This window comes from Pteropus medius, unplaced genomic scaffold, assembly GCF_902729225.1.
Source record: "Pteropus medius unplaced genomic scaffold, Ma_sr-lr_union100, whole genome shotgun sequence".
NCBI lineage: Eukaryota > Metazoa > Chordata > Mammalia > Chiroptera > Pteropodidae > Pteropus > Pteropus medius.
Genome location: NW_024355523.1, coordinates 880,283 through 905,080, shown reverse-complemented (window position 1 = coordinate 905,080; position 24,798 = coordinate 880,283). Strand labels below are relative to the sequence as shown.

General features: G+C 36.8%; 1 protein-coding gene across 2 annotated transcripts in view; it reads left to right on the top strand.

Annotated features, from left to right (window-relative positions):
* Positions 1-24,798, top strand: part of PDGFD (platelet derived growth factor D) — a 214,471-nt gene that overhangs the window by 141,212 nt on the left and 48,461 nt on the right. Inside the window, exons 2-3 of one of the 2 annotated variants that reach the window (XM_039858777.1) lie at positions 2,698-2,884; positions 5,924-6,104. In XM_039858777.1, coding sequence (XP_039714711.1) covers positions 2,698-2,884; positions 5,924-6,104 — 368 coding nt within the window. Of the gene's footprint in view, positions 1-2,679; positions 2,885-5,923; positions 6,105-24,798 lie in introns of both variants that reach the window. The other variant, XM_039858776.1, reaches the window with a different exon arrangement.

Here is a 24,798-nt window from a genome sequence, read left to right as displayed (position 1 = left end):
CCCACTTGGACTCTTCTCAGGACAGTCCTCTCACTATGACAGCATATACACGCCTTGTATTCACCATGCTCGCCCTGCAGCTCTCCCTGCCTCTGATCAACCATTCACACTCAGCACTTAATATTTCTTTGTGTATCATTTACACTTGTGTGGTATGCATTCGTTTTGTTTTTCAGGTCTACGAAGACAGGAACAGTTCTTTAAACATTCTTAAATTATGTCTGAATCTAATATAGCATCTGAAATAATAAAAATATAAAATAAAAAAAATAATAAAATAGAACCACTGAATACCCCAGAAAGAGACCAAAGAGAAAATGTGCTACCCAATCCTCTTATTTTACAGATGAGAAATCTGAACACCTGAGATGAATATTTTAAAATTTAATAGTTATATATTTAGATTTATGATTACCTTCTATTCATAGCAAATGGAATCTAGTTGCTATTTACATCATTGATATAAAGTTTTAGAATAGATTTACTTTTGATTAAAAATATTTAGAAAAAAAGTAATTAGTAGTACTCGAGATAAGAAAATATGGCAAAATTGTGAAAGTAATACTCAAATGATAACACGTGTTAAAAATACTTCAATGCATTATTTAGAGTCTGTGCTTATTGAGTAATTGTTGACTGACTGGTTCATTGCTCAAATTTGTCTCCTTAACAGCCTTTACTCATTTACTAAAAGCCTCTTATGACAAAATGAGCAGACAAGTAATTTTCATGGCTATATTTTCAGCATGAGGTCAAGGGAAGAGAAAAAGGTCAACCGGCAAAACTATTTTTGACACCTAGGAGGCTGCCTTTAACTGAGCTCCCTGGAAGTGGTGATATAACTATACAACCAGTGCTCTAATTTGCAGGCAGGGAGTGTGGACATCCTCCAGCCACCCTTGCTCTTCCTAGGGCTCTCTCTCCCACACAAAGTTTAACTGACTGGACAAGCACCACGCGTTAAACACAGAATGAGTAAAAAAAATAGTTGAAATTCCCATGTGAAAAGACATTTGTAAAGGGAGAGGAGATTTTACATTTCACAAGCTGATTCCTTATTCGCCCTCCTTCTTTCATTTTGGAAACTTTGAGAGCCACCCTCAGCAGCCCAACCTTTTAGTGGTTTCCACCAGCAATTTAGGCCTCCCTGACCAGGCTCACTGAATTATAGGCCCCAAAGTAAACTCTCTGAGGAAGAACACAAATAGACTGTGGCTGGAAGTTTGCTTATGGAGGGGCCTAAAAAGCCCAAATCTAAAGTGCAGAGAACTTTGAATACTGGGAGAAATAAAAAATGGATCCACTGTACAATATAATTCTGATATAAACGAACCAGAGCTAGGTGAGATTTTACAAGTTTTATGGCACAGTCCCTACAAAACTACACTTCAGAGACCAGCTACAAGTTTGGGGATCCCTAGGCTGCCTGCTCTCTGACTAACTGGCTAAAAAGTCAGCGTTCCCCATAAACCCTTCAGGTTAGTGAATTTGCTAGAACAACTCACAGAACTTAAGAAAGCACTATAGTTACAATTACAGTTTTACTATAAAGGGTACAAATCAAGACCAGCCAAGTAAAGAAATACACAGAGCAAGCAAGGTTTGGGAGGGCCCCAAGCATGAAGCTTTAATTTCTTATGGACAGGTCACGCTCCCAGCACATCTATGTGTACCAGCAACTAGGAAGCATACCCAAGCCCCAGTGACCAGAGTTTTTGTTGGGGTTCATTCTGCAGGCAGATTTGATTGAATCACCAACAATATGATTGGACTCAATCTCCAATATCCCTTCCTTACCTCCAGGGATGTTCGGAAGTCTGGCTGACATCAGGCTCAGAGCCCTAACCCTCTAATCACATATTGGTCTTTCTGTCCTGGCCAGCACCCATCCTGAAACTACTTTGAGGCCCACAGTAAATCACCTCATTAGCATAAACTCAGGTGTGGTCCCAGGGGCCTACCATGAATAACAAAAGCACTTCTATTACTTAGGAAATTCTAAGAGTATAGAAGTTTCCTCTCAGGAACCCAGGACAAAGACCAGACAAATTCCTTATTTTATAACACACAGAAAATAGAATATGAATTAGATCTATTTTAAGTCATCAAAAACTAAGGCAAAGATTACTATTTTTATGATGGGGAAACCACTGAAAAATGTCACCTGAATATAAAATATATGGTCATCAAACACCATTAGATTATTTTAATTTGTTTTTCACTCATTTGTTCATTCATTCAGCAATATTTACTGAATACCTGCCTCCTATGCTAATCACTGAAGATATACTGTTTCATTGTCAGTGTAAAAAAAATTATTTATTACATGAAAAAAGGAAGGATGAACTATTTGAAATTATTTACTTATTTTAATTCTAATTTAAATGAACACGAGTTCTGAGATAATTGTTAATTTTCACTTATCAAAATTAATGTTAAGAGAACCTCCAAATACAAAGTATTAGCTAACAAGTCTAAATTTGTGATGAATTTGGGGAGCTGGGGGATAATAGAAGAAATATATATGTTCTTCGTTTAACCAGAAGGCTACCATTTGGTCCTGTTTTTAAACAAAATCAAGAAATGCTGTTAAATGTGATGTGTTTTTAAACTGTTCTTTTTTTACTTTCCTGTAATTGGAGCAACATACTAATTTCTACAAGTTGTGACTACTAACAGAGAGCAATCACCTCACAGACTTGTACCGAAGAGACGAAACCATCCAGGTGACAGGAAATGGCCATGTGCAGAGTCCCCGTTTCCCAAACAGCTACCCTAGGAACCTGCTTCTGACGTGGCGGCTCCATTCCCAGGAGAAAACAAGGATACAGCTAGCCTTTGACAACCAGTTTGGATTAGAAGAAGCAGAAAATGATATCTGTAGGTAAGTGGAGAAAAAAATTCATTTTAGAGTACTATTTTAAGTTGAAAAAAAGAGATAGATTTAAAATATCACATCAGACTTTCCTTTTGAGCCCTTTGCACCTACTCAAAATGCTCCACTTCTTTTTCAAAAAACCTTTATGCCGGTCCTAACAGAATAAATTGGAGCACAGAGGGCTGCTGCCGAGGGCCTAGTAACCCGGCTGACTCACCGAAGCTCACTCTCACACCTGTCATAGCTGGGCTGCATGACCCTCAGAGAAGGATGGAATCTGGAGGCTTTCATCTTGGCCAGTCCTAGAATAGCCCTTGTGAACATATGGATGCATCCAGTAACCCCAAGTCACCTGCAGAGTCTTGTGACTCTGGTCCAAGCCTGCCAGGGCCTTAACGAGTGAACAGCCTGAAGCAGGGCTCCAGGAACTGACTTCAGCTATTGTGACTTATGCACAGTAATGGCTTCCCCCAGCACTGGGAGCGGATGACTGCGAGGACCAACCATTTCAGTGCCTTACCCTGAAATCAGAATATTAAGGCCTCAGGTTTGTGTAAGAAGGAAGAGAAGGCAACCCCAGGGTCTCTTTGTTCCTCAGGTTTGTTTCAAATAGTTTCTGAATCAGCATTAGATGGACTCCATGCCTGATAATCTCCCTTTTTAGCATATTTATCAGAGAAAGCTCTGGCTGTTGTTCTTTGATTGTCTGCTCACAGCATCTTACTCACTTAATTAGCATGTTTAAGACTTGGGGAGGATTTTTTTTTCCTTTCTGTGCTTAACTACACACACTTGTTCTGCATTGCCAAGGAACTACTGAACTGATAAGTCCTTTCAGCAGGTTTATTTTCCTTTGAATAAAAAAAAAGAAGATGCCTCAAATTTGGCTGTCCTTTTGTTGCATGTTTATTATGCTGACAGCTTTTATTACATTGCTATTTTTTCAAGAATAATAGCAATGACATTATTTTCTAGGACCATGGAGGGTAATATATGCCAGAAAACAGACAAATACATGCAGGAAGAGCCAGTCAATATTTACAAAGAGATTAAACTAGAGCAGATCTTGTGTCTTTTCAACCTTGAAAGGGAGAACTAATTGTCTGTGCAGAGGGAAAAAAAAAAAAGAAATAGAGACTGTGAAGGAAACAAAACACAACGCCATTAAAAGATTGTTAAAGTCGATGACATGAAAGTGAAGCAGAGTCTCCACTACTGAGCAGTTTCGATTCTGGTAGTTGAGTGAGTCCTTTCAGCAACCTGGCCTTGAAAATAGAAAAGGAAGTTAGGATGGGTTTCTGTTTTTGTTTTTGGTTTTTTTTTTCCCGACCTTACAGCGAATCGAGTTGCTTTTCAAAATTTATGGAGGGAAGTGGAGGAGTAAGAGGTGGAAAAGGGAAAATAAGAGAAAGATACAGATCAGAAAATTGCCTCAGAACCCTCCCTGGGAAACACAATGGTGCTGTCTTGACATCAGATCCAAAGTGAAAATTATACTGATGTGTTTTTAAAAAGCAAAAATGACGGTTGTGTTATTAACCAAGTTTCAAGTACACTCCTGTTTTGTACAGTAAATATAATTTACACATATTGTATGAAATGCAATCAATTTCCTAACATCCCGTTCCAAAACCTCCTTAATGTTTACATCATAACATTTTATTGCTTGAGTAATGATTCTTTGTTAGTGCTTTTCACCTTCCAAGCACCATCTAAACGTTAAGTACTTAATTTACACAACACTGGAGACATATCCAACTGGTAAAATTGTATAAATCTTCTTATTCTGCTCATAAGGAAACCGAGGCAAAGGACATAAGGGTCTCACAAATCACTGTCAACAAAATTTATTCACAATATTATTATGTTCACCTACTCCTTAGGTGACCCTGCCCAATCCAGTAAGAGCTCTGAGGTACTTGGGTAGGACCAGTAAAGCCATGTTGGATTTTCTTCATACTCAGACATAATGTTTCTCATGCTGATTACTTTTGGCAATTGTGACAGAAAAATAAAAAAATGGGTATGAAAGTGCTGCCACTTTTCATCCTTTGTGCTGCGATTTTAGTACCCAAAGTCATTTGGGGAGAGGTAGAGTGGAGGAGTGAGACACTGATGCCCAGAACTGAAAGGCAGATAGTTCAGCTCATCAAGTAGAATGCCTTAAGATCTTAGATGTCTGAAAATAGAATAAATGATTCTTAGAAGATGTCAATTCTGTCACTGAAGATGTCCTACTATGTGATGGAAAGATGGGATGATATAGAGGGTCCTTGAGGATCAAATGGTTATGTGGAATATCTAAGAGGTTTTTCCTGTCCTCTTCAATCCAGACATTTTCTGTTTCTCTGATCAATGCCAAAGGTGAACTTATGGTCTGTAGCTCATTCATACCCTGGTTTAACCAGCACAGATATTTCCAGTATTGGTTAGCAACATCCCGCCCCCCAAAGACTTATGCTTTATATTATGAGAAAAGCCATATTTTATGATATTATCCCTCCAAAGACAGTTTCCAAAAAGAGAAGTTAATAATTTATTTTATTTTACCATTTATTTTATGTAATGAAAATGCTGATTCTATATGCTGTATAGATACAGATTATTTCCATTTTTAAGAATGTACTGAATATGGTAAATTAGTTCAAAGTGAGAATTTGTTTGAAAAATTTTATATAGTAAATATTTAGACATATAATTAGAGCTACATCTTCTAAAATCTGATGATAGATTATAATATTAGTTTTTTCAGGAAAATCTTATAAGCCAGATGCTCACAAAGTAGCCTATTTTGATTATTGATGATTTGGGAACAGACATGGCTAAATGTATATAAGGATTCTCTCAGAATAGATTGTTGAGGTTTGAATTTGGAAAACCTAATACAAAGACTAGCTTTCAGTTGAAAATGTCCGTAGGTTATAATTTTTATTTCATCTGGTAGGTCTTAAGAAATCAAGTATATTAGTTTTAATTTCTCAGTGAAAGCATGAATTTCAGTCTACTTTAATCAAAATTTGTTTATTTATGTCAAATTGATCCCAGGTATGATTTTGTGGAAGTTGAAGATATATCTGAAACTAGTACCATTATTAGAGGACGATGGTGCGGACACAAGGAAGTTCCTCCAAGGATAACATCAAGAACAAACCAAATTAAAATAACATTCAAGTCTGATGACTACTTTGTGGCTAAACCTGGATTCAAGATTTATTATTCTTTTGTGGTAAGTAGCTTTACCACTCCTATAATTAAGAGAAAGCACTGGTTTCATGAAGTATAGAGATCATTTTCTATGATTAAATACAGCAGTATGAGGGTAAATGAACTTTATTAATTCCTTTAGGTATACTTTGTTCCAACCTGTGGCCAAAAAGTTAAAGCCTTCTTTTGTAAAGAATACCATTTGGATCTAGTAAGTCAACCCTTGGGCTCAGACATTTTAAGTAGTAAGTAGCATAGTAAGTAGCAAAGTAAAATAGTTTATAGTAAAACAGATACCATATTACCTTTGATTCAGCTGAAGTAAGATGAATGTATAGCCAAGAAGAAGGTATGTGAGAGTTGAACCTTTGGCTTGATAAGTTGTCTATGTAATTCCAATCACGGAAATGAATCCCAATGATTAGTTTAAACTATGACCTAAATTTGGAAGAGTTTATTTTATAATCATAAAGCCTCAGGGTTAGCAAACTTCTTAAAGATAATTAAGTATAATTCAGGACCCAAGAATTTGATTCTCTTTTACTGCGCCCATGCTTATTTATGGTATCACCTCTACTTAAACATGTCAGTAGCCATGTCCAACTTTAAATGGTTCTGACTATTAGAAAGTATTCTACCTCTTATTGAGCCAAAATCAACATTGTAGTTAATTCTGCCTGTTGGACCACACACAATCTCTGTCATTTCTTTAATTAATGAGTCATTAATAAAACAATATAAAGTTCCTGCTCGTTGTCAGACACCCTCATAAGTGTTGTTGATACAAAGTTAAGCAAGACAGACAAGATTCTTGACCTTCTGGAGCTTGTAGTCTGATAGAAATGATAAACAATTAAAAAGCAGTAACAAATGAGAATGATGAGTAGTGAGGCAGAAGTACTGGGTGCTATAGGTTGAGCCCAGGGAGACATTGGGATAATTTTGCCTATATATTATCTTAAATATTCCTGAATCCTTCAGCTGTATATAACACAGTGTATTTTGTTCTCCTTTTGCACTCTCATTCAGTTTTTTTCTTTCCTTTTCAAAGTATGGAGGCCAAAATAGAACATAGTACTGTAAATTGAGTCAATTTGTGGGGTTTTTTTCTCTTACAAGTTAAATTTAGAATAGAAACAAATCTTGGTTTTTTTTTTAAGTAATAGATTTTTTGTTTTGTTTTATTTTGCATTATTGGAAATCATTAAACACTAAATGAATTCTACATCATAACACTGCAAATGAAAAAATAGCATGTGGTGATGCTGGTTCCAGTTTTAATTTGAAAATAATCCATCAAGCATGATTTGCATTATTGCAAACTCATGCAATGAATGCTGCTCAACATTAAAACTGAAGTGTGAACCCTTGGTTTCTACATTTCTTTGCCTTTTAATGTGTTCAATGATGCATCTGCTCTCAATTGTTCATGGACAAAGCGGACTTGGCATGTTGGAATGGTGATGGATAGGCTTAATGAAAGACCTTTTTTTCCTCTTAAAATATCAAGCGCCATTAGTGCAAATGTATATACATTTTGAGAAGCTTTAGTTTTCATTAAGTTGAATGGTCCCTAAGTCAGTTAGAAACACCCTAACTCTAATACAATGTCTTTAAGGAAAAATAACTTCTTTCTATAGAAAAGGGGGTATAGTTATAGGTTTAGGAAAAGATGGGCATTCCTGTTTTAAGTGCTTTGCATTATGGTGCAGACTCATCACTCATTTCCTAGCCAGTATTAAGTGGAGTGTTGGGCAGCTTCTGTAGTTTGGATGTCAACTGTTTGCTGTCACTCCATTCACTTATTCATTCACCTCCACCAGTACATTCAATTGTGTTTCTTAGAAATGATGATAGTTAACTTGTTTGTGTGTATTTCCCTACTGGCCTCTCAGTCCTCATTCATTGAGAATAGTTCCCGGCTCTCTTTCCACTCCTAAAAGCCATCTGGCACGAAATATGATCAAATAAGGCCAAAGTGCTTTAGTGGCTGCATTCTACGAGGTAGAATGAGCTTAACCTTCAGGTGTATATTGACTCCAGATCTATGTGGTTTTTTGTTTTGTTTTGTTTTGTTTTGTTTTGTTTTGTTTTGATAAAACTCTTCCATTTGATTCTTGATTAACAGAGATAGAAAATCATTTATGGCTTGACCAATGTATTGGGAAGATCATTTTATTCATGTTTAAATTTTACTTGGAGAGACTTTATAAAACAGAGTTTATAAACTCAAATGTTACAGAGACTGGGCTTAAACTTCAAAGTGGGCCAGGTATAAATTAGAAGTAGAGAGTAAGATTAAAAATGGCAAGCCTTCTTTATGGTAATATAATTGACCATTTGTAAAAAGTTATGCAGGCCTGTTAGGGGTCGAAGGCAGCTATTTTTGCAACCCCGCATCAAGGGGTGGTAGAAGGGAAATTTGAACCTTATCATAGCTTTTAAGGTGTCAAAGTGCTCTTGAAAAATGGCAAGTAGCTATTTGGATAGGTCAAGACCATCTCCCTCTTGTCTCTACCTTTCCACCTTGGACCTCCCATGGAACTTTGTTTTCTGCCTCAGTGACTCTCCAGTGTACAGGGACTTCCCTTGAGGCTGGGAGTAATAGGTATCCAGGACCACAGTAGCCTCCTACATTAGAATCAAATCTACATAGTCCATGCTTCTAACATTTCAGAATACCAAGTCCAATGTACACGTTTAGTGAATTTTTTAGCCCAGTAAAGTGTAGGAGACTAATAGATAACATCAAGATCACCTATTTTTGGTTGAGAACAATTCTTATATTACGATTTTGTTTTATGTGCTTGGAAATCAATCTCTACCTTTTTTACAATCTCTAGTCTCTTCTCGGGCAAGGCAGCGCCACCACATGGTGCTAGAGCTCTTTTGCCGTAAAGCTCATTTTGGATTGAATAAGGTTTCCCCCGTTACTAATGTTGTTATGTTGCAAAATAATCCAGCAAGAAACCAAGCAGCACTCAGAGAGTTGGAGAACTCAGGTTTATTACACCAGTGGTCCCAGAAGAGCTAGCTCTCTGAAGATCTGGGCCCCGAGCTCAGGGGTAAACTTACTTTTATAAGGCTTATCTGCACAGTTAGAGTTTTACATTTGGCATGGGCTGATTGGTTAATTTTCCTCAGGCGGTTACAGAGCATGAGAGTGGCTATGGGCTATGGGGAGCGGAAGTTGCTATGGGTTACAGAGCACGGGGGGGAGGGGGCGAGGAGGGGGGTAAGGGTGAAGGAGTTGCTATAGGCTGCAGGCAGTTACAGGGCATGAGATTTTCAAACAAGAACTTAGGCAATACATCTGTTATCTAGACAAAACAAGCAAAAGGGGAGGATGAGTCTTTAGTTACTCTGGAGGTCACCCTGCCCTTCGGCCTATGTGGCAAGCATATCTGCAGAAGCAGAACAAAGAGCTGATTATAAGGTTAGCCATTTGAATGAAAAATTCCTCTTCGGTTATACTGAAAAAGTCCCTTTCCCTTTGCTTTTGCATCTATAAAATGAAGATAATAATTGGCAATAAGATTTTAAAATGATACTTAGCAAATACTTAGCACAGCACCTAGGATATAACAAAAGTGCTCACTAAATAATGGTGATAATGATCCTATCTTTGCCATCACTAATTGTGTATATATCTATCTCTTCCAGGTAAATGGTAATGAATTTTTTGAGGGTAGTACAAATATCTCACTCCTGTGTAGATTTTACGGAGTGCCTTATCCATGGCTAGATAGTGCGTTTGTTGAATTGACTCTTTCCCAAGAATATTATTTATGATTAAGAAATGCCTAATGTCATTTTCTTGCTTACCTACTCAGCCTTTTTTCCTAATTTCACTCCATTGAGGAGAGTAGATACCTTCAGAGAGCATAATTAAGCAGAATGGATATTATCAAACACATGTTAGCAAGATGTCTAAATAAATTAGGCTTTCCCACCTCAAATCTGGTTTGCTGAAGAATAAATGGATGGATCTTCTTAAGTTGATAATTGGAAAGATGTCCATTACAGGGCTCCAGTGGATGGTGTGCAGAGAAGTAAACAGCTTGGATATGAATTTCAGCTCTGCTGCTTACTGACTAAGGGCTGTTTTTTTTTGTTTTGGGGTTTTTTTTTATCTGTGAAATGGTGATAATGTTGCCTGACATTAAGTAGATATGAGGATTAAATTAGATAACTTTTGTAAGACACTGCCTGGACAACTTATCAATTACTAGAATATCCACTACTCTCATTGTTATCATTGTCATTGGTATTATTATTAACAGCATATCAGGTGACAGGTGAACTTGCCAGTCCTGTACAAAAAAGCCCAGTTGCCAGTGTGTACACATGCACATGAACAGACACCTCTGAAGGTAATTTACTTCCTTCATCCAAAGTAGAAACATTTTATCATACATTGTAACAAACATTTTTAAAAAATGCGGGCGCGCGCGTGTGTGTGTGTGTGTGTGTGTGTGTGTGTGTGTGTTTAATGGAAGGTACATTTTTTAAAATTCAAAAATAAAAAATTAAGATATTTGAAAGTTATTCAAAACTTTCTTGCTTTATTAACAAACTAGTTTATTTTATAAGTTGAAATTTGCTAATATCCTTTATAAATACTTCCTAAAATTAAAAAAAAAATTATTAAACTAGTCACTTAACTGTATATCTTTGCAGTTTGAATTAACTTTAAGTTGTGCAGTTAAGATTTCCATTGAGATTAAAACTACATGAATCATGGTTTTGAATTACAAATAATTATGTAAAATAGAATAAGATGGGAAAAAAAGAAGAGAAGAAAAAGACTAGATCCAAGGAGTTGAATAAGATAATATCTCAATTACAACAACTTTTGCAGATTCTAATTTTGCTCCCCTAAAACTTACCAGATGGTGAAACAAAATCATCAAAAACGAAATTATGGTGGGTAATTCATACTCATTCCTCTAAACTGAATTTTCAAAGAAAGCTAGAGAACAAAGGAGGACCCTATTCATTTTCTCTGTTAAATGTGTGAAAATTCCATCTTTATTTGCATAGTCAGATAAAAATTGTTGAATGTTCTGAACATCCACATGTTTTAGCCACTTCAGGCAGGACTGTATTAGAGCCAAGGACAGTCAAGGTGAGGTGGGGATCCACACAGCAGAACCTGTTTACCTCAGTTTCTTCCTCTCAAATATAAATACATCCTACAGAGGTTCAGGAGCTACAAGAGCTACTATATTGTTATTTAAGTGCCCGTTGTGAGCTGGACCAGCCACAGTCCTGGCCCTTGGAGACACAGAGAGAAAGACAGGCAGAGTTTCTGCCCTCAGGATCTCACATAGTATTGGGAGGAAACACACAATAAACACATAAGTAAACAGGGAAGTAAGTATCATATACTAACAAATCATTTGAAGTTCAGTAAAAGCTAGAAGAAGATCAGAGGTGTAGTGTGATGGAGAATGACTGGGATGGTGCTCACTCCAGCTAGAGAGTCAAGGAAGATCTGTGTATGTAAAATTTGAATTGAGACTCGAAAGGTTAGAAGGAGGCACCCGTGTGAAACTGTGAGAGAAAAGTGCTTTAAGCACAAATAACAGAAAATGCTGAGACCCTGAAATAGAAAATAGAAGATGTCTTTTCTTTAAGGGCAATGATTCTTTTGGTGTCGTGGGATTTAGGCTGCTGGAAGAAAGCAAAGGTAAGAGAAGGAAGTAGAACAGTGCCTAACACCTCGCTCAGCGAGAAAACAGATTTCTTATCCTCATCTCGGTCCATCTCTATTTTGAATAACTCTCAAGTCTTTCAGTAATGAGACGTAGTAAACTTTTTTAGGTAGCAAAAACCAGGGGGTCAGCTAAGGACAGATACTAAGAAAGGATCAATAAGATATCAAACAAAGTGTGGGACAGAGTACTTTGTGGGACAAATCCAGAGACATGATCAGGGTCAGACAGAAGGAAAGCAGAGCAAGTGAGGCAAATACATGCTCAAAAAGCCCTACGTCTATCTTGAGATATCATGCTAAGCGAAATAAGTCAAACAAAAAAAGTTGAAAACCATATGACTTCACTCGTGCGGGATATAAAACTGAAAGCAACAAATAAACATGACAAATGGAGACTCATGGACACAGACAGTGGACTAGTGGTTACCAGAGGGAAAGGGAGAAGGGAAATGTAGATAGAGGTAAAAGGGGTCAAATATTTGGTGATGGAAGGAAATTTAACTTTAGGTGGTGAGCACACAAAGCAATACATATATGACATACTGTTGAATTGTATATTTGAAATTTATTTGATTTTATTAACCAATATCACCCCAATAATTTTAATTTAAAAACATACAACCAAAAATACAAGAAAAGCCCTGAGTAAATGTCGTTGTGGTAGGCCACTATGTTGGCAAGCCCAGAAGCTTCAGTGAGTGTTGGTTGAAGCCCACATCTTTAAGGACAGAGTCTTATTGCAGCATTTTATAGGCAAGAATAGTTATGTGTTCTTATTTAACAGTTTACAAATGTTTTAAAATTCACCACGTACAGAGACCATTTTGATGAACTAGGAGTCTTATAGGCAGGGTTTAGTGAATCAGTTATTATAATCAGATTACTTTCCTAAAACCTGAATATGTAATGAGAATTTTATAATAGAGTTCATGAGACAGTTAAGAACAAAATTTAATATAGTCCTGGAGCAAAGGATAATTTGACAACAGTTATAGCTAGGTGTAGAAGCAAATGGTAACGGATAAGGGGATAGAGAAAGGTGGGCTCTTGCAGGAGTTGAGGGGTGGGGAGCAGAAGAGAAAAAGGCTAAAAAAAGGATTAAGGGAGTAGGGGAGACAAAAAAGTAAGGTGGAATGAAATCCTATGATAGTACTATTTGGCTCTATCTAATTCAGAGCATTTTTGCTAGTTATGCATTTGTTTCAATGCATTATTCAACAGACTTTTTATTGAGTGCCTATTATGTTCCATGCACTATGATAAATACTGAATATAGAGTAGTGAACAAAACAGTCAAGGTTCCTGCCATCATAGAATTTATAATTTAGTAGGCACAGTCCTAATAGTGTTGATGATGATGTTGATAATGGTGATGATAAATATATTATAAAGTAAAAATAATAAAAAATATAGTATCTAACCCTTTGGGTTACTATGAAGATTAAATGTATGAGGCAATATATGTGAAATGTTTAATGCAGTGCCTGGCATATTGTAAATAATCTACTGCTACTGAATTATGCATTGTATTCAGACTGGTTTTAAAAAATATATAGAATTTAGAGCTGCAAAATCTTAGAGACCTAATACCTAGGCCAACCCTCTTATTTTACAAGTGAGGCAATGAGCACAGGTTAGGTAACTTTACAAATAAGACAGTGTCCCAGAGAGGTTATGAATTTGCCTGCGGTCACAGAGTTCACACATACAGATTATTCATGAGATACAAAAACTATGGACCCTTCCAAAGAAAAATAATATATCTAAAATTTTGCATAAAATTTAGAGAGCCCCCTGAATCTCATTTATGATGTCCTATGAGTCCTTAGATGCAGTTAAGAACCCCACACATACTGCCTCTACGTGTTATCTGACTTTTGGAATGTTTTCTACCATGTCAACTAGTCCTTTCCAACACAAGCATGTGTTTGAAATGATACTTTACTACTGTAATTAATTTCCCTCATAAACCCCATGTGCTAATCACATGAGCAGATGACTCCCCACATGCTAAGTAAACACACCTCCAGCTTCGAGAGGAATACCATTTAATGACACTTGGACAGTCCAGTATCCTGTTTATCTAGCACTTAACAGACATGCTACAAGTAAACTTTTATCCTTGAAAACTAGAAAGCTGTAGTGATTTTAAATGACTGTACCTCTGTCTCTCTCTCTCTCTCTCTCTCTCTCTCTCTCTCTCTCTTTAAGATATATATATATATATATATATATATATATATATATATCAAGAAAATGAAAAAAAGATGAAGGAGAAAGTATTTGACTATATTAGAAATGGCTTGCATATTAAAGATATGCTTAAAACAGAGTTGTATTTCTTAAAAAGCTATGAAGAAGTGAACCTCAGTAAAAAATATCTCTACTCAATGTTCACTTATAAATTCAACAGGGGTTTCTAAAAACTTAGTGTAGGTAAAAAGAAGAAAATGATAGTCTTGTGCGGGAGAAAGACAAACAGTTATAAAATGCTGTGAATTTCAGTGATAAAATGTGAATGGAATATTCTGGGTACACAAGGAAGAAGAACATTTAACCTCACAAAAATGGGCATTGCTGGTGTAAGGAAAGAAAAAATATTTTTTTGCCTTTACCTTCTTAGGTTCTATGTCTGGGACCCTGCAAATTAGACTGACAAAAGACAGATTAACAAGAGAAAAGCAAACAAGTTTATTAACACATTCATCGCGTGTACACATGGGAGCACTCAATGATGAGTAACTCAAAGCAGAGGTTAGAATTTGGGTTTATATAACACTTTAAAATAATACTAAACTTTTAGAGAAGTGACAAGACAAAGGAGAAGAACTTTGAGTTTCTAGGGTACCAAATTGTGGGAAGGTTAATACATATATGTGGAAGCTAATAAAAGCTAAGGATTAGTAAAATTTGTTAGGTAGATTCCTCTGTGCCTCTCTAGGCAGAGAAAGGTCTGGAGTCGTCTGGACTAACTTCTGTCCTTCCTGGGGAGACACCTTTAGAAATGTATGTACTCTCAAGCAGTTAGGGAGAAGGCAGAGGGCTTTTCCTATATCTGCTTCTTCTCAATTGCCTTCAGCTTAAAATAATCCCGTTATAAAGTGGCATGTTTTGGGGAGGCATATTTCACTTCGTTGGATTGAGTCAGGGAGGAAAGAGCACCTGGGAAGAGGTCGTTGCCTAAATAAAGGCACACAGTCAAGAAAAACAAGGCATTTCAGAATATCCTGATAACAATTCTAAATATTGCAGATTAAGGGTACTAACCACTTGCTATCCTTTATTTTTGCAAAAGAGATACAGGAAGCAAAAAGATTATTAATAGTAGTCTAAGAAATGCCAAAGCTCAGGACTCTCATGTAAAACTAGAGTCGAGAACTTGGCTGGGACCCAAAGCCAAAGTGGTATGTATGTACTGCTACTGTGATGCAAATTCAGACCTAAGGATTCTTTTGAGAGGTCTGGGGTCTAAAAACAGACTAGGCGTATACTGACCCAGCTCTCCCACTACATTTGAGATTACGGGTCTGGTCACAAATAATCACAAACAGGCAAGAGAGCCAGTGAGGACAGCCAACTCCAGGCCCAGTTGTGCTTAACAGATGGACCCAGGAAGTAGAGGAGAGTTGAGATTCTTTCCAATGTTTGAAGTCAGAAGCAGGCAGCCCAAGGGATAAATGTGGAAATGGGGTGGGGATGGAGGCAGGGAGGGAGGATGAAAGAAGTGATGAAGGGAAGAAATGCGTGATGAAAGAGACCCAAAAGGTTTGTTGATGTCTTTATATTTGTGGGCTGAGGCAGGAATACGGAGAGCAGGATTTCCTCCTATAGATGAGCAAACAAAGTTTTCTGTGCCCACAAAGTGTCCAAGCCCATAGTGATGTGTATACTTTTGTTTTTCGATCATTGTTGGTGAATGTCTTTGAGAACTTAATCCTACCCAAGTCTGGGTCTAAGGAGAGCTAGCTGACCTGCCCCATCTCTCTAAGGATCAGCTGTTCTGACTGGGAAGGTGAAGATCCCTGGAACTTTAGGGAAACACCATTCTCCTTCCTCAGGTGAACAAAGGAATCAGAAATCAATCATAAAGACAGGTCTCATCTAGCCTTGAAAATAACTGTCCTTAATGTTCCCTTTTTCAATGGGAATGTGACAGATTAAGGCTGACCTCTGTGCAACATTGCTTCTTTCACCTGTGAGAAAATTGCTCTACAGAGTGACTTTTCCCTTATTTTGCAATTGAAAATCAAAACCAGACAGGCAGAAAAAAATTTAAAAAAAGAAATTGAAAAGGCATGGAGCCACCTCTGAAAAAAAGAGTTCCATGAATAAATAATCGAGTAATCATTGCTTTTTGGCTGGGCCCTGCTAATTGCTTCCTGATTGGTCTCCCTACCTCCTGTCTCCTCTACCTTCAATCTGTCCTGCACATGGTTGCCAGCTAAAGTAGAGCAGTGATAAATCACTTTCCAGCTGAAAACTTATGAATGACTTCCAATTTCCTATGGAATAATGTTCAAACACTGCACTCTGATACTGAGAGCCTTCCGTGTTCTGATCTTAACCTAACAGTCTATCTTCAATTCTCCCTTCTCCCTATGCAGTCTTCAGTCCAGACAAATACCATTGTTCCCTGATGGTTCAACAACCTCATAGTTTTCCACCTGTAATCCCTGGGAACAAATATATATATTTATATTAAATAAAATGTATATTTATATTAAATAAAATATGTAAATATAAATATATATAAAATATATATAAATAATTTCCTCAGATCCAAGCCTTTCTCTCCTTGTCAAAGATATATTCATGTCAAAAGTACTACTTGTCTTTAGCTCCTCAACCATTCATCAGGCACCCAGATGGCTATTCTTTATCAACATTATGGTTTTTCAAAGAAGAAATAATGTACACATATACCAGATATTTTTGAAAATATATAGAAAAGTAAAAAGAAAAAAATATGTTTCTGTCACTCAAAATACAATTACTATGAACACTTTGGTATCTTTCTTTCCCATCTTTTTTTAATCCATAAAAACCTATGTACTGTCTCTCTGTCTCTGTTAGAGGAAACCCCCTTAAGAGCAGAGAGTGGCTTATTCCTGCCGGGTCTATCACAGGGAATTAGACCAGGCAGATCTCAAAATGTTTGAGCTGAACCAACAAATATTCACTGAGTACCTGTGATGCATCTGATAGTCTATAGTAAAAGCAATGAAAGCAATAGCCAATGATGTTTAAAGAGAAGATATACTAACAGATTGTTGACTATGTTTTTTCAGACTTAAGACTCGAAAGACTTGTTCTCTCTCACCCTAATTTTGCAGCCATACCAACGTACCAATGGATCTTGGCTGCTTTGCTCCAGGACTCAGTGGTCATTGTTGGCTTACGGGTGAGGAAGGAGGTGTGAGGGCCATTGTAGGGGTCAAATGTCAGGGGACTGCGGAATGGAACGAGCATTTTGATTCTAAAATCCGTCTCTACTATGTTTTAACCTCAAGGAACATATAACCATATCAGTAAGAGCCTGACCTCAGTGGTTCTTACGTCAGAATGTAATTGTGACGTCATAGAAGACATAGTTCAGGTCCTCTGTTGATGGAGCTGCTGAGCTGCCCTTCCTCGTGAAGAACATTGGCAGCCTTTAAAGACTGAGGGCTTCTTAATAATTGTAAAAAGATCTTTGGGATTCCCATAGTCTATCACTCCTTGGGGATGCTGCTGAGGCCTCAAGAGTTATTCGGGATTTTAAGGTTCTCCAAAGCCATTTATTTGATTTTTTGAGGTTTTCTGTAGTGGATAGAGGAGATATGAGTCAGAAACACTCAAGTTCAAATCTGTATATTATCTGTGAAACCTAGGATATGTCGTTTAAATTGTCCAGGCTACTTTTTCTTCACTTGTAAAATGAGAAGGGCCCACCTGCCTCATAAGGCTGCTTGAGGATTACTTTTAAAATATATGGGTTTGATATACATTTTTTATAACAGAAGGAACTACTATTATTACTGTTTTCATTAAAATGTCTTCGAAAGGTTAGAATCAAATGAAGTATGTACGAGGTCACTTAAGAGGTCTTGTGTCTTAGTCCACGAAGGCTGCTATAACAAAATACCATAGCCTGAGCATCTTATAAACAATAGAACTTTATTTCTCATAGATTTGGAAGCTGGGAAATCCAACTTCAAGGCATTGCCAAATTCGGTGTCTGATGAGAGTCTGCTTCCTGGTTCATAAATGGCCATGTATTTGCTACAACTCACGTTACAGAAGGATAGAGGGAGCTCTCTGGGGCCTTTTTTATAAGGGCACTAATTTCATTCATGAGAACTCCACCCTCATGACCTAGTCACCTACCAAAGGCCCCACATCCTAAATTATCACATTGCAACATATTAATTTTAGGCGGACACAAACTGTCAACTACGGCATCTTGGAACCAGATAAACACTGGGGAAATCTTTGGACTAAGAGTAAGGTCAAGCTTAGTAGTAGTTATGCAGTTGATTTCTTCCCAGCTGAAACCCACACCATGAGTCAGTTTTCAGAAGACAGGAAGCCAAATATTCTCATTCTATTTATCTGTACTACATTAGATGTGCCTTCCCTTCATTCCTTTAGAACTGTTCATGAAAATTTCTTAAAATATACTTTTAATATGAAGATTCTAATTTTAGTAGTATGTTGGGCTTTGACAAATTCCTTGATGTCACTGCTATAGAAAGACATTTATTTCTCACGTAATTCTACAAAACACTGTGCAAGCAGCCCTTAAAATATTCCTTTGGCTCAAGGACAGGCCAGGTCTGTGGAAGTGTATAGTTGTTCAAGGCTGCAAGTACTCAATGTGATATACTGGCATTTTCTTCCTCTGAAATGCTAAAATCGGCTATTTTTACAAAGAGAAAAAGACGCTAAAACCCCCTAGTATGTTAATCTCTACAATAAGTATCTCTGTAACAGACAAAAAAGGAATATGAATAAATAACAGAAATTATTTCTTTTAGTCATGGAGAATAACCTAGATAGTGAAGGTTTTCCTTAATTGTTAGGAAATATAATAATATGATTAAAATCTTAGTCATTTCTGAAAGAAAATCACAGTTATAATGGCAGAGCTCTAAATTATAATTTCACACCATTAACTAATTTTGATTTAATGGTACAATTAGAATAAACAACTGAAAATAATTCTATTTTCTTCTGTGCCTTTTGTAAGAGTATCTCTTGTGTAAAAAAAATATGTGCTATGTATCAATATGAAAATAGAATGGTTATTTCTAAGGTCAGCTGTAGACAGAGTGGCAAAGCAGAGCTACATTTTTCTGACCCCAGTTTCCTCTTGGAATCATCTACAAATCTGACCCACCCAACTCCACCCCACCTCTGCCCAAATATTCTTTTCTCACAAATCAAAACGACTAGCAGATCCTTTATGTAGACAAAGCTGTAAATTAATTCTCTAATTAATTTGGTCACTAATTTATTCTACATAGGTTTTTGTGGATCTTCTGTCAGGTTCCAAGCTAGGTCCCGGGAATACAAATGAGACAGGAAATCTGCCCTAAGACAACAAAGTTAGGCAGACACGACGTGATAACCAGTAACTAAAATACAAGCTGAGAGGTTGTGGGAGGCAAGAAGAGAGAAAGTAATTTTGTCTGAGAGAAAGGGAAGGTGGTCAGGAAATGATTCACAGAAGCAGCAGTAGCTGACCCAAGGAGGGGAATCATTCAGTCCAAGCAGAGGGAACTAAATGAGTCACTGACTGATAACAGTTTAAAGCTTTTCCCATCTCAAGTTATTTGCATTTAAAAGCAATAAATCCTAAAGCTAAAAGGAGGAAAATCAGCCAAAGGCATTTCAGGCTTAAACCATAGAGTATAATTTAGATAGCATGAAGCATCACAGTTCCAATAAAATGATTCTTAATCAACTTTTTGCATTAGAACTCTCTAAAGAAATTATATATATATATATTTATATTTATATATTTATATATTTATATATATATATATATCTCCAGAATTTATCCCAGACTTAGTAAATCAGAATCTCAGGGGAAGGCAAAACTCTATTTTAAAAAGTTCCTCAGCACATTCCGATGTGCTGCCCTGTTAAGAACATTTTCCTTTGATAAAAATTCTTAATTTATAAAACAGAAGTCATCCTCTTTTCTGACTATACCATCCCCTACTTCGTGTTTGCTACTCATTTTACCTCTTCAATACCATTAAGTTTACCAGCTATTTAAAGCACTTATGTTGTGTGTTGACATTTCTTGTTTAGATGTCACTTCAAAGACAATGACAAGCCTTAATTATATTGTGTGTTTCCAGACCTTATGATGGCAAGTGGTAGTTACTCAGTTACTGTTCCTGAATGAGTTAATACTTTTGCTCAGTAAACTTCTGGAACACTTACTGTGAACCTTTCTAAAACACCTACTATGTACCAAGCGCATAGTAAGATTAGATGAGATAAGATACGGAAAAACACTTTGTGAAATGTAAGTGCCCTACACAGTTTTGAGATATTTTAATAAACTACTGAGCGTGCTTCTTAATCCCATTAAAAAGCCCTGCAAACTGAAGTGTTTCTACCACTGAATTCACAGTTTTACATCTAGATAAATATATTTAAGCCCCATAAAAAGAGATCTCTTAATTAATAACTTCTCTTAATTTCTCACTTCTTTCAAGTCAAACAACATTCTAGTTCACATCTTCCATTAGTTCATGTTTTATGTGGAGGCATTAGAGGAGGGTGTTTGCACACAGAGTGGCCACTTTGAAAGACAGTATTCACGTTCTGATACGTTTGAGGGCGGGGGGTGAAGAAAACAAAGCAGCTCCCTTACCTTATAAACACCATCCTCACACATTGCCTATTTTATTCTCTCAGTAAATTAGATTTCATTTCGAAGACACCATTATTCCAACCTTATATTAAGAAATAATTTCTTTGATTTGGCTATTCAACAAAAAATTGCTTAGAGAAAATACACTTAACAGTGCCTGTTTGCTCAGCTATTAGCAATGAGAATGACACTTTTTATGTCATTTATGTCATATGGTACCAAACAGGAGCTGCAGCAGCCCCATCGCCCCATCCTCTCTTTCGCTGTTAGTTTGTTTTCAGCACATTTGCTATGCAGTATCAGCCTTCTTTTCTCCTAATCATTCTATCATCTCTGCTTTAATTTTTTTTTTAATTTATTGGGGTAACATTGGTTAAATATAGGTTTCAAGTGTACAATTCTGTAATACATCATCTGTATATTTGCAGTGTGTGCTCACCACCCAAAGTCAGATGTCTTTCTGTCACCATATATTTGATCCCTTTTACTTTTTTCTACCTTCCCAAAATCCCATTTCCCTCTGGTAACCACTATACTGTTGTCTATGTGTCTATGAGTTTTTGTTTCTTTGTCTTGTTTGTTTGTTGCTGTCAGTTTTATATCCCACACATGAGTGAAATCATATAGTAAGTTCTGTAAACTCTGCTTCTCAATACATTTCAGTTTGAATGACTACTGCCTCATCTTATTATTTAAACTGGTGGTCTCAGCAACCATATTTTTAAAGAAAAGAAAAATTTCTATACACTGTGTATCCCATTATTCTCAAACACATAAAAGGTAATTCTTCCTCTCAGTCTTTATAGGTGAAGAAGAGTTGCCATTAAGGTTCATTTCTAGACATACTTGTTATATTTGAATCAAAATAGAACAAAATAACACATATATTATTTGAGTCATCTACACATACTCGTACTATAACTATCAAGAAAGCTTTGAAGTGGCTGATTCGACAAATAATTATAGAGAACTTAACTATGTTTGGTGCTTTGGGAGATTCTGGACACCTAACCCAGCTTTTGAAGAAAAGTTAAAATAATATTTAACAATACAGTAAGTCCTCACTTAATGTAGTTGATAGATTCTGTGACTTTAAGCGAAATGAAGTATAAAGAAACCAGTTTTACCATGGGCTAGTTGATATAAACAAGAATTAAGTTCCTATGGCATATCATCAATGTTATAATGAAACAATGTTGAACAAAACAAAACGTTATTTGAGCACCTGCTGTATTATCAGTTACAACAGGACGAGGATTATGAAAGAAGTGCAGACAGTGCTATGTGGTCACTCTTGCTTCGTTGCTGGAGATGGCAGCAGCTTAGGAGAGAGGAGCACCACTCCACAGAACTCTGATGTCCCGCCATTTTTAGTTCCCACTCCCTGGTGCAGTTCAGGCAGCAGAAAGGAACATTGAGAATGAGGGTATAGGCGATATCGTTTCCTTTCCATCTGGAAAAGTGCTGTGAATTTTCTTCACTACTAAGCAACTCCCTTTTTACCTTTCTAAATCCTTAATATCTTTCTCTAAGAGCCTTCCCCCACCCTTCCCTCAGGTTTTTCCTACTATTTGTCTGGATGCAGCTATCATAACCTCTTCCTTGGGCAATATCCAAGAATCTCTTTCCTCTTTTGTTTCACTGGTGGTAGGATTGTCATTGAACCCTTCTTCCTTCACAGCAGCCTAAGATACTTTTCTAAGGCTCAATCCAAACAAATATGCTATTTCTTTTCTAAAACTCTTCAGGGACTCCCCATTATTTGTGATAAAATCCAAACACTAGTATGGCAACAGAGCATTTAATAGTTTCTCTCTGCCTGCTCCTTAGCTTTATCCTTTACCCTGGCCCATCTCTCATCCTATTTCCAACTAAACTGAGCATAATATACTTCCAAGAATAGGTGTGGCTTCTTTACAGGCTTTGCAAGTTAATTTATGCTTCCTTTGCTTACAAGAGGCTCTGTAAAATCTCTGGAATTCAAATCCCGACTCTGCTATTTACTCAGTGTAAGACCTTCAGTGAGGCCTTTCGGGTCTCCAACCCAGAGTTTTCTCATAAAGTGCAAATAGTAAGTTGCAGAATCCTTGTCAAGACCAAAGATAATATGTCCTGGCACAGAGGCCGGTACATAATATGTGTGTGCAGGATTATCACCTTCTGATCTTTCAAAACTCCTTCCCAAGCATCAGCTCTTAAGTTGGGGCCTCTTCTAGCCCCACAGTTAGAAGTGACCACTTCCTCCTGCATATAACACATTTGCATTCTACTACTATGCATCTATAACAATATATAACATTTAATAGTTTACATGTTAGTTTAACCCTAACATTTCAGGAAGGCAAGGGTCCTGTCTGATTGATTTCTATAATGCCTAAAGACAGGCAAAGCTACTTGCACGTAATTGACACAGTTTATATGAACGGTTATTGTCAGACTTTTATAAAAAATTCTTTTAAATTGGCCAATTCATTGAAGCTAGACAGACAAAAACTGGAATTCTCTACACAACATCTTTACATTGCAGTTGAGAACATTGTAGTCCATAAAATGGAAGTGTACCCACAGTGATGCTGTTAGTGGACTTCTATCTTACTGTGAGTATATATGTATTAACGTGCATGAATACGTGCACTTACTCACTGCACCTCCCAACATTGGCTTGTAGAAGTAAATATAAACCTATCACTCGCACATAAGGGGGTATAGAGTGCCTCCTCTCAGGGAGGCTGTGCATATCTATACATCTTATTGAGTTTTCACAAAACTGAGCTTCGTAATCTCATTCTCTGATCCCACGTGGCCAGGATATTGACTGCTGTTGTTTCTGGCAACCAATCCCAGCTCAGTTTTCTTGAAACTGTGGTATCCACAGAACCTTGGAAATGTAAAAGAGGAAGAATAAAAAATGAGTGAGTCAAGTGGCTCCTCCTGCCCTCTGCCACCTTGCTCTAGCAGTGGTTCTCAACCGGGAGTGATTTTTGTCTTCTCTACCTTCTCATCCTGAGATATTGTCCACTACATGGAAACATTTTTGGTTGTCATAACTGGGAGGGGTTGCTAATGACTTCTAGTGGGTAGAAAACAGGCATGCTGGTCAATATTCTGCAACATATAGACTACCCCTCTGCTGGTCCCAGAAAAGAATGATTTTCTCCCAAAGTATCAAGGGTGCTGAGTTTGAGGAACCTGCTCTAACCCATTTATACAATTTTCTGCCCAAAGTTCCCATTGTGACTTCCTAGAGTGTTTTAGAGAAGGGGGTTTGAGGAGAAATGGAGAACAGCAGCGGACTTATTAATACTTAAACAGGAAAGCAGGAAAGGGAATGATTATGCAGTGTAAGAGAAAGGTGAGGGAAATTTGCTCAAAGCACAAGCTCTCTTCACCATTTGTTCACTTCTATGACCCTCTCTCAAGCTTCACTGTAAGCATGCTTTATGCTATATATTCATGCCATGAGAATTCTCAAAGTGAGCAATCTGAAACTGATATAATTAACAAATATTGCAACTGAAGTGTTCTTTTGCAGCTATAATAATTGTGAAGTAAGAAACAGCTGTACAATGAGATAATTCCTTAATATGTTTAAATGGATTTTACACATGGTGGAATATTAACACATACACAAAGATAATGCCCTAGATTTTTGTTTCTTTTGCAATTGTTTAAAATTTACAACAACTTCTTAACCTACCCAAGTATTTTATTTTATGAGATTTAAGTGTATACATTGCATAACCAAGATGAGTATAAATGATTACACAGCTATTTTCAATGTACAAAATGTATCAAATATTTCTTTTCTTTATGTCCATTGCCTTTAATTTATTCCTCATAAATGGTCACATAAGAGAAAATTGGTATTAACAAATGGTCATAAGCAAAAGAATTAGGGTTCAGTAAAATATGGAAAAGTTATGTATTTATGAATGATTAAAAGAGAAGATTTCTAATACGGGATTTGTAACAGTGAATAAAATACAAAAATTTCTTTCTACTCTCTCATCAGCTTTCAAAGACTATGAATTTAGGATTGGATCTATACATTTCAAGATGCATTACAAAATGGATTAACATTCTAACTGCTTTTCTTGCTTTTTCCTCAGAGCAATTTTCTTATAGAGA